Genomic DNA, 9,806 nt, shown 5'->3' with positions numbered 1-9,806 from the left:
CAGGGGGTGTGTGAGCTGGGAGGGTGCACCACTGGAGGGGGGAACCCATGCAGGGGTGTGTGTGAGCTGGGAGGGTGCACCACTGGAGGGGGAACACATGCAGAGGGTGTGTAACCTTGCAAATAGTACCCAGATCACTGGTCTGACCGCTGACCTCCTGCAAAGGAGGTGGGACTCGCTTTGAGACAGGGGACTATGACAACTGTGCAGTCCCTGGCAGGAAAACATGCCAGGGTCAGCTGGCCAAGACGCTTCAACACACAAAATGTCACTCAACCCCCAGGGTCCCCAAGACAACTTGGCTTTGGCGCCTTTCCATGGTGAGACTTAGAGCTAGGCTTGAATCAAGGCCCTCTGGTTCTGCTCAGCCACCCCAGAGCCTTTCTCAGCACACATTTCCCAACCCCTCGATTCAGTAATAGAGAAGCAGAGGGCTGACTTACGTGGGAGCAGAACCTTTCAGGGGGGTCTCCGCACGTGATGCCTGAGGGCTCCACTTTCACCTTGACATAATCCTTCAGGCGCATCACTTTGGGCTGGCAGGCATAGAACTCCCAGGAGGGGCCCTCATCGGTGGTCACCCAGGATTTGCAGATGTCATAGTCCCCAGAGGCCATCGGAAGGCAGTGCAGGAAGAGGGCCAGCAGGTGCAGCATGGCTGCGCAGTCAGACTGGGTGGGGCCCAGAGGGGCACTGGAGAGGTGATGGTGGGGTCAGGGGGGACTTGGGGCTTCAGCATGGAAATGCCACATCTACCAGGCAACGGCGGCGGGGTCGTATCATAGACTTGAGCACTGCGGGTTTGCCAGTGGTGGGAGCTTGTGTTTTCCAAATGGCCGATACGGAAAATCCAGAGCCAGCGTTTCTCAGGCTGCTGATGGGCAGATCAAAAAGTTGCCTGGAACTTGGCGTCCTCCTAACCTTGGCATTACACCTCCCCTGGAGGTGAAGCTGATCAAATCAGGCAGACTCTCAAATTGTGACAGTGGATGGAAATGGGATAAGGAGGCAATCCGAAGGGATCTGGCATGGGGCTGGATTGGATTGCTTTTAATTTTTGTCCTTCCAATCAATCCAGGTCTTTAAAGGGCCCTTAATATGTGATGCGCTCAACACGACTGCATAGCAGCCCTCCAGCCTGCATGGTGAAGATAAAAGAAAATCAGGAGGTGTACATGGTAGCTGGAAATGAGTCCCCTCTTTGGGACTGGACTTGGCATCTCAGGCCAATAAAAGAGATTTCTTTTCATATGGGCTGCAAGTGACAACGATTGTGTGACTAGACTAGAAAATAAAAAAGGCACCGAGGTGTTAACAGGAGAGGCCATTTGCCTCTGCTTTGGTGGGGACAGGCAGGAATGGGGGCCAGCTGACCTTGGCTAGTAGCCATTGGCCACTTATTGGGAAATTCCTGAGACTTCAGCTCCAGCTCCATCCAGGTACCTGGGCTTAGGCTTCCATTGTAAAAGGAGAAGAGAGAGACTGGGTTCATTAGCAGCAACACCTGCAACAAATTAAAAGGGGGGTGGGTGAGTTAGAGACATATAAGAACAAAAGCTCTCTAGCAAAATGCGCGCGCACACACACACACAAAAATAGGTTGTATTAGCGAGGTCTCCAGAGAAAGCTGGGCTGTTTTGCTTTTAATTAATATCGGAGTCACAGGTTTAAAGACGGACATGCTGTGGAAAAGGTAGTGCTCCTCCTCCTCATTGGTGAGGGTGTTTGTTCAGTGCCCCTTCTTGAGCATCAGAAGCTTTCCAAACCATTCTCAAGGGCCAACCAACGTGTAATGGTTGCTGTAACACACTAGGCTGGACCAGTTAAAATGTCCAGGTTGTTAATGCAGGCCATGAGCATCCAACAGAGGAAACTGCCCCTTCTGCTACAGCCCTATAGGGAGGTCTCTGTGTGGGCCACCAGCAGTCCGCTACCCAGACTCCCGCACAATGTGAGACCATGAATTAAATGAATGAACCGCCAGAAACTGGGATGCTTAGAGTTTCCCCGGGAATCAAAGCATTTTTGTTGTGTTAAGTTTTCTGACCAAGGCCAACAGTTTGCAATCACTTTGGGAGGGCAACAGCTATTTTAAGCCCGCAGTAATCACTTAAAAGCTAAAATAAATATAGCTAATAGGAGTACTGCGTCTAGAAACATATGACTCTCAGCCTCTACTGTAGTCCCGGGCATTTGCCGCATCATGGATGAATCTGAGTCCGCCAGCATGAGATCCCCGCCAAAAATAATCTTTGCCAATAGGGCAAAGGTTACTGCAATGGCTGTAGCAAATAAATAAATAACGTCCATGTTATTAATTATTCTGTTTATAGTGCCCACAGTTGCTGCATTTAAATCTCCAAACCTTACATATGGTGGCCTGACTCTCACCTGAAGCCCTTGTCAGCCACTGTATACTGAAAGTCCCAGAGGAGTTAACTGTCCTGAAGGCTGGGGGCAGGATGACCAGAGAGTCAGGCTGCTGGCTCTCAAAGCACGAAACACTGTTACCCAGACACAAGTACATTCCTGCCCCCAAATGACAAGGGGCTGCGTTTTGGTCCAGCCTGACTGCTGAGAGCGCCTTGCTCAGGGGAAGCCCCTCCGTCACTACTCTGCTTCAGGCTGCAGTGGGCCTCATCTATCTAGGTTAAGACCGCCCCTGCCCCCTCTTGGGATGAAGGACTCCTAATCCAGATGAATGAGAACCCAGCCAGACCACACTTCACACCTCCTCCAACCAACCGTTTAAATAGAAACCTGCTCTAGACCCCGCCCGGGCTCGCTTCTTGCTAGAAAACTCTCTGGAAGAACGTGACCAAGCGTCTATTTTTTTTTATCCTGAGAAAAATGTAGTAAAAATAAAATAGCACAGGCCCGGCAATGGTTTGGATGTTTCCAGCCAAGCTCTGAGCTGCCCAGAAAACAGCATGCTCCTAATTAATTCTTCCAGCAGCCGGCTCCCGACTGTTCACTAACAGGTAGGGCGCTCCTGACGGCTAGGAACGGCCAGGGAGCCTGGCTGCGGCTCTCAAGGCGGGCCCAGCTGCCGGCTTCATCTGCAGGGCCAGCGCCTGCTCCTGACTGGGACAGCGCTGGATTGTGGCCCGGGTGGGGAGGCAACGAGGCCCTGAGGCCGGAGTCCCAGCGAGCAGCAAGCGGCGCAACTCGCAAATCTATTAATTGCTTTGTAGTTTTGTTGGCTTAAGCATCACACATTCCCTAGAAAATGGGGGTGGGGAAAACAACAACAAAATCTGCCAGGGGAAAATGTGTTTACAGCCCGTCAATCATTTGGGCGTTGCTGGCATCGAGGGGGCACTGTGAGCTCAGCACTCGAAAATTACAGTAAATTTTTGCCAAAAAGAAAATAAGGGGCGGGGGACCTAGGCAAGAGTTCGCGGAAAAACGAGGTAGATAGCAGGGAGCGAGGAGCCAGCAGGGGAGAAATTGAGAGTAAGAGGTTGCATCCTCGCGGATCGTTTTCTCCTTGGAAAATAAATCTTCACCTGATATTATTAAGAAACTGCAGCTCTCTGAAACAAATGGAATCAATGAGCTTTATTTTCTTTTAAGAGTCCTCAGGAACCGAGGGGGGGGGCTGATAGCCTGGGTATTAAAACCCGAAAATTAGATTTTATCAGGATTTCTGAACTCAGATTTCTCTGTCTTATTGAATTAGCGCCTTTCGGAGCTGCCCGGGCTGCCAACAGGCTCCTGCCGGAGTCTCGGCTGCGCGCTCTCCTTGTCGGAAACTTGTCTCTGCGGGACGCAGGGTCCCTGGGGATCGGTGGTGGGCTGGTGACCTGGGGGAGGTTTATTCTTTCACCCAGGCTGGACAAAAGGTAGAAAGGGTGTGTGAAACTTGCTTTGGAGGCCGAAGAAGGGATCGGGAAGAAAAGGGGAGCCCCACGGCCCGCGATTACCTTCCCCTCCACCCCCACCGCACCAAGCCTTGGGCTGCCCAGCGCTCACCGCTGCCTTGGTGGACGTCCGGGTTCAGATGTCCGGGAGGCCCCAGCTCTGGGAAGGGAGCTTTCTCCAGACCTCTGGTTTCTCCCTGACGCCCTCTAAGAGACTAGGGAGCCCCGAAAAGTTGGGCTCTTGGGGGCGGGGCAGAGCACCCGGCTCTAGGACGCGTGGCTTAGGCCGCCGCGGGTAAGTCCCCAAGGACGGGCGGGGCTAGCTTGCGACCCGCAGACACCCAGGAGCCTGGCTGAGACCGTGCTGAGCTTGGGGCGCGTAGACAGTGGCGTGCACTGCACACGGAGCTGCATTTTGCTTTTCTGAAGTTCGGTGCAAACCGCAGGCACAATTAATAATCACGCCTTTAATAAAGGCCAGGCCAGCATCCAGGCTGGCCCCTCATTTGATATCGTCTCCCTTAATTAAAAGACGCCGAGCAAAGCTCCTTGAAATTATTTGCACTCTTTTGCCCGGCGCCTGCTGCTCCGCGAGGACCTTGACGCCGCTACCCCCAGCCGGTACCCGCAACTTACTCCAAAGCGGGCGGACTCCCTCTCCCGCCTTCTCTCTGCCTCTGCTCCCTTTAGAGTGCGACTTCATACTGTGGTGGAGCCCCCTCTCCACCCGCAGACCCCCTCCACAGCACCAAAGTAAGTTTTTAGCCTGCCTGGCCAAGAGTTCTCTGTGCGCCTTTAGAGCCCCGAGGCGACTTAAATTAGGGAGGGGGAAAGGCGGCGGAGAAGGGTTAATTTACTTTTCATTAACACAAATAAGCAAGTGTTCTTGTAACGGTCCATCCCCTCCCCACACAGGTGCACAGGATGGAAAAAGATGGACTGGGTGGCAGGGAGCCCAGAGGGAAGCTACACTACTTCTTAAAGATGCTGCACTGGGCGCGCGCGCACACCCCTCTTCCGCGGCTCCAGCCTTCTGCTAGTAGCAGCCGCCACCAAATAACTTTGCATCCTAGCCTCGGCTGGGTAGCCTGGAGTGACTACCCGGCCCAGCGAGAACTAGCACCGTCACCTAAGCCTTTTCAAAATGAAAGTACCCTGGTTGAAGCTGCGGCGCCTCCGTCCCCGCCCGCAGCCCCGGCACTCTCCGCTTGTCTTACCCCGGCTCGGAGCAGCTTCCCGGAGCGAGCCCCGAGAGGTCGGAGACCGCCACCCTCTGGCGGGCGCTGGGTGGCCTCCCGGGCCGCAGGGCTAAGAGCCGGGGACTCCTGCCCCGCGCCGCCGCTGCGGTGGCCGCCGTCAGATCGGGGCTGGGAAGCCCTGGGGCCGGCGGGGGGCCTGCCCGCAGCCGTCCGGGAGACGCGGGCCAGGGGAGGGGGTCAAGCGCGCCGCCCGCATCGCCCCCTGAGCCGAGCGGGAGATCGCTGCTAACAAGTGAAAACTTTTGGGGGCCCCTGGGAAGCCAGGGGAGGACCCGCACGCGCGCCCCACTCAGCCCCCGGCCCGGGTGGGCTTTGCCGCTGCTGCTCCAGGCGCCCGAGCATCCCCCTGGCGCGGCGCCGGCCAGATGGCGGGGCGCCTCACCGCCCCCCTGCACTCCGCTCCAAGTTAATGCTGAGGCTAAATCCTCTTGCCATCACTCACGGTCACCATCGGGGCTTTTTATCTCCCGGTCTGATCCGGGCTGCGTAACTTCCTCTGTGTGGCTTTAACACACCATCCCACCACGGAGCAACGGTCTTCTTAAAGGTGCAGGAAGGAAATACTGCGATGCTCCGGGGAAGAGCCTCGGCCCGGGGAGGGGCGCGGCTTGCAGGGGCGTCCCGGCGGGCCCGTGGCCAGGGTGTCCCTAGCAGGCGGCCGCCGGAGTGAGCCTGCTGTTGGGGGTCGCTGCCTACACATCTCCTCGCGGCCCCGGGACCAAGCGGTCCCTGAGCTTGGGGTGCATCCTCAGCGGTCTCGGGTCAGGCACAGTAGAGCTGCATTTCCCTTCTTTCCAACTGTGGGACCTGATTCCGTGCCAGCGCCCAGGGGTGTGGGGGCTGCCCCATCGGTACCAGGGAGGGGGCCAAGTGAGTCAGCCCCCACCCCCACCCCCCACAGCCAGGGCTCTAGGTTGCTGGCTCCTCGGTCTCTGTCTCTTTCTCTCTGTGTGAAGCGCTGCCACCCAGAAGGCCCTGAGCAGTGGGTAAAGGGGTGGGTGGGTGGATTTGGGGAGCTGGGGAGGGGGAGCGCTCTGAGCGCACAACCAAAGCCTGAATACCAGCTGACACATCGCCGCCTCCAGCCTGATGGGCCCTGCTTTTGACGGAGAAGCCAAGCCAGCTCTGCAGGGAGAGCAGAGTAGGGGGGCAAGAGGGCCCTTGCTCAGGAGCTCTCTGTCTCCCTGGGGCAGGCCTGGGAGGACCACGTGGGAGGACTCCTGCAGAGGCCGGGCAGAGGCCACTCAGTTGGCAGCGCTAGGGCAGCCCTGTGCTCTCTTCAGCCCCCTGGAGGCTTCCTGCCAGGCTGCCTCCAGGGCTGTAGGAGCGCATCCTGGGCTTCCCAGGGGCGCTTATTGGTCTCTTTAGGTGCTCCTGGTTTCCTTGGGATGGGTTCTTGCTGTAGCATTCACAGAGAGCCATGTCATTTGAATGCATCAAGAACAAAGGGCCTGGGGGGGGGAGAGAGAGAGAGAGAGAGAGAGAGAGAGAGAGAGAGAGAGAGAGAGAGAGAGAGGGAGTGGTTCAAGGTCACAGAGGGTGTCAGAAATAGGAGTAAGATTGGCTTGTACCTCAGTGCCCCACCCCACTGCCACCACTCACATCCACTTTAACCCTTCCCTGATCTCAGCATTTCCCCCCATAAATCTAAAGAGGGCTGTTCTGTTGGCTAATATTTGTAACATCTTGTGACGAAGCAGGCAGAAGATGCAGAATTAGAGATTATCATCGGTAATAGCAATGACGATGATAATAATATCAAACATTTATTGGACACCTTCCCTGTCAGGCTCCATGCAAAGCAGCTTGTGTGAGTTGGTCCCTAGTTCTTCCTGAAGCCGTGTGACCACTCTGTTAGCAAACTGTCAGCTTGGAACTTAGCAATCTTAAATAACCTGGCCAAGGTCACACAGCTTAGGAAGACTTGGTCTTGAGAGGTAGCTCTCAGGCTCTTAGTTGGTGTTATGCCACTGGCTGACTTGATGGTTAAGTTGTGGTATGGCACAAGTCACTTCACAGCCTCAGTTTCCCCATCTGTCAAGTGTGAGTGGCAAGACCTTCGTTTTCCGAGTGTCTACTTGAGCATGTCCTCAGGTTTCAGAGGAGGTCCACCCCACCAAGCTGTCCTAGAAAGCAGGACAACGCTCCCCTCCCCAACACACATCAACTCCCTGCCTGGCCTCAGTGTCTCCAGCTGGAGGAAACTCCTTGGAGGGAGGAGGCAGATCACAGCCTCTTTCTTGGTTTGTAAGCATTTGTGCCTCAGGCAGCGGCAAAGGACACACTATGGGGCTTCTGCCCAGAGTGAGTGATGACCCAGTGGGCCTTTGGCCTGCTGTCACCCCCAGGCAGGGCCATTCATCCGCAGCAGTGCCCTGCTGCTCCACGATACAATGACTGGACATTGTCAGGATCAGCCAACAAGGCTTGCAGGAGGATGCTTCTAATGCCCAGTTCCTCTGAGCACCATGAAGAGACCCTGGGCTGGTCCCGCCACTAACCCATGCAGGCAAAGATTCTGCCACTAAAATTACAGTACACTGGAAGCCAAAGTGAGCACAATTGAGATCATGGATTTTCTTGGCTCCCCGCCTAACTCCCCGGTGCATGCCTTTGGGGAGAACTCTTCCTTGCACTTAGCCTCAGTTTCCCCATCTGTGTGAAAAAGGATTGGTCTGGGAGTGCAGTCCCTGCTCTGACATCCTGAACCGGCCACCTTCCACAGCAACCTCCAGGGGAAGGCATTCCTTTCAAAGGATAATAGAGTGCCCAGGAATGAATAGGATTCCAGCCATGTAGGGACCAGGTGGCCTGGCCTTGTTCATTTCTAAACTGCATTAAGGTACTTTCTGACAAATAGCCTTTCACTGGCAGAGAACGCAGCTGAGCACCAGGGGCAGAAAAGTGTTAATGAACACCCCCACCAGAATCATCAATGGCTCCCCTCTCTCCAGAGGCCTAATCACCTTCATTGGTGGGACTTTGCCGTCACTGGGCAGCTGCGATTTGAATTCTGGATGTGAAAATCTGTTATCGAAAAGCATTGCAGAATAATGTAGATATATTATGGCACCTGCCTTTATTTTTTAAAAAAAGATTTGTGTCTAAGCCTATATGTGTGTGCATATGTTTATGTCACACACATAGAGATACTATACAAAGACTCCGAAGACATATATCAGCCCATAAACGGGGGAGATGGGGAAAATGGCATGCTTTGTTACAGATATTTCCCAGTGTCTTCCAAATTCTTTGCAATCAGGAAGTAAACAAAGGATCATGGAGTAACAGGAAATTATAAAGTTACAGGGGAAAATAAGATCCTAGCTCTGCAGTGAGAGGTGACAGATGAGGTCCCGCCCTCTGGGGATCTGGGAGAGAAGACAAGTCCCAACACTGACAGAGAGAAGGAGGGACAGATCAAAGGAAGTCCTACCACCCGAGGAAGCCAAGCACAAGCTTAGAAGCTGCCCCATCCATGTTCTGGCCACACCTACAGTCACTGCACTCTGTATGCCAAACCAAAATTTGGATTCTTCAAGAAATCCTTTGTCCCTTTGACCTTGAACAGTTGAGATATAGATGTGAATCGGTGGCAGCTGCCTGGAACCCAGCCAGGACCATTTAGGGGTTTCGAGACATCCCAGAGTCTCCTGCTTCTCCAGCTCAGGTTGGTGCAAGGGAAGGAAGAACACCACTCACTCCCAGGGCATTCCCGAAGGTGATGCCTCCAGACAGCAGCAGCAGCAACTGCAAGAAGCATTCAGCTCCTCCCTGCCCCTTCTCAGCTCTAATCTTGAGATCATACTCCCATTAATTATTATTACCGTATTAATCATACATGTGATTAATTCAGTAATGGTGATTCATAATTGATTGCATTTTATATGGCGCCTTTCATCCACACATCTCCCAAGATGTGCACAGCCTACAACAAGGCTCACATAGAGCAGGACGTGTTCTTAGCTCATCTGCATTTTGTTGAATAAACTTCTCTTTACAGAGGCAGAGGGCTAATAGTCTTTGCACAGATTGGGCTTACCCACCAGCCCTACTCCTTGCCCATTTCCCTGAGCAATGGTGCCCTGCCTTGCCTGGTGTTGCCTGAGTCCTGTAGATTGTAGTCCTTTGACGGGCAAGTCCATCTGAGTCCCCAGATGTTGGGCCAGACACCAGCCTTCCTCTACAGAAGGCAATGCTACAAAGCAACTCTGGATCAAGGGCTCTAGAACTAGGATTTCTGCTAAGGAGCTGTGTAACCTTGAGCAAGCTGCTTTTTTCCTACCTCAATTTGTCTAAATTGCAATGGCATTAAAAATAGTCTCTCTCTCTTTGGACAACTAAAACCAATTAAACACTTAGAACCTTACGTTTGTGGTATATCTATAACCAGACTTCTCATTCTTTTTCTGGGCCTCAGTTTTCTTAACTTTAAGATGGGGTGATGGGTTCAGAGAGATGGCTCAGCAGTTAAGAGAGTGTATTGCTCTAACAGCAGACTTGAGTTTGGCTCCCAGCCCTATTTTAGGCAGCTCACAATCACCTGTAACTCCAGTTCCAGGGGAATCCAATGTCATCTTCTGTCCTCTGCAGGAACCTGCACACACACACACACACACACACACACACACACACACACACACACAATTATAAAACGGGATGGTGGGCCCACTTCAGGAATTCC

The 9,806-nt window shown here is 53.7% G+C and overlaps 1 protein-coding gene across 2 annotated transcripts in view; it reads right to left on the bottom strand.

The window, feature by feature from the left end:
* The window catches only part of Ntng2 (netrin G2), a 65,312-nt gene extending 59,254 nt beyond the window's left edge, over nt 1-6,058 (bottom strand). The window contains exons 1-3 of one of the 2 annotated variants that reach the window (XM_026778738.1): nt 5,565-6,058; nt 1,375-1,504; nt 444-1,138 (exon numbers count right to left, since the gene is read on the bottom strand). In XM_026778738.1, the coding sequence (XP_026634539.1) occupies nt 444-656 (213 nt within the window). In that variant the 5' untranslated portion in view covers nt 657-1,138; nt 1,375-1,504; nt 5,565-6,058. The other variant, XM_013346076.2, reaches the window with a different exon arrangement.
* Nucleotides 6,059-9,806: the final 3,748 nt, after the last annotated feature.

This window comes from Microtus ochrogaster, chromosome 4 (genome assembly GCF_000317375.1).
Source record: "Microtus ochrogaster isolate Prairie Vole_2 chromosome 4, MicOch1.0, whole genome shotgun sequence".
NCBI lineage: Eukaryota > Metazoa > Chordata > Mammalia > Rodentia > Cricetidae > Microtus > Microtus ochrogaster.
The sequence above is the reverse complement of the archived record's forward strand: the minus strand, read 5'-3'. Positions and strand labels throughout refer to the sequence as shown.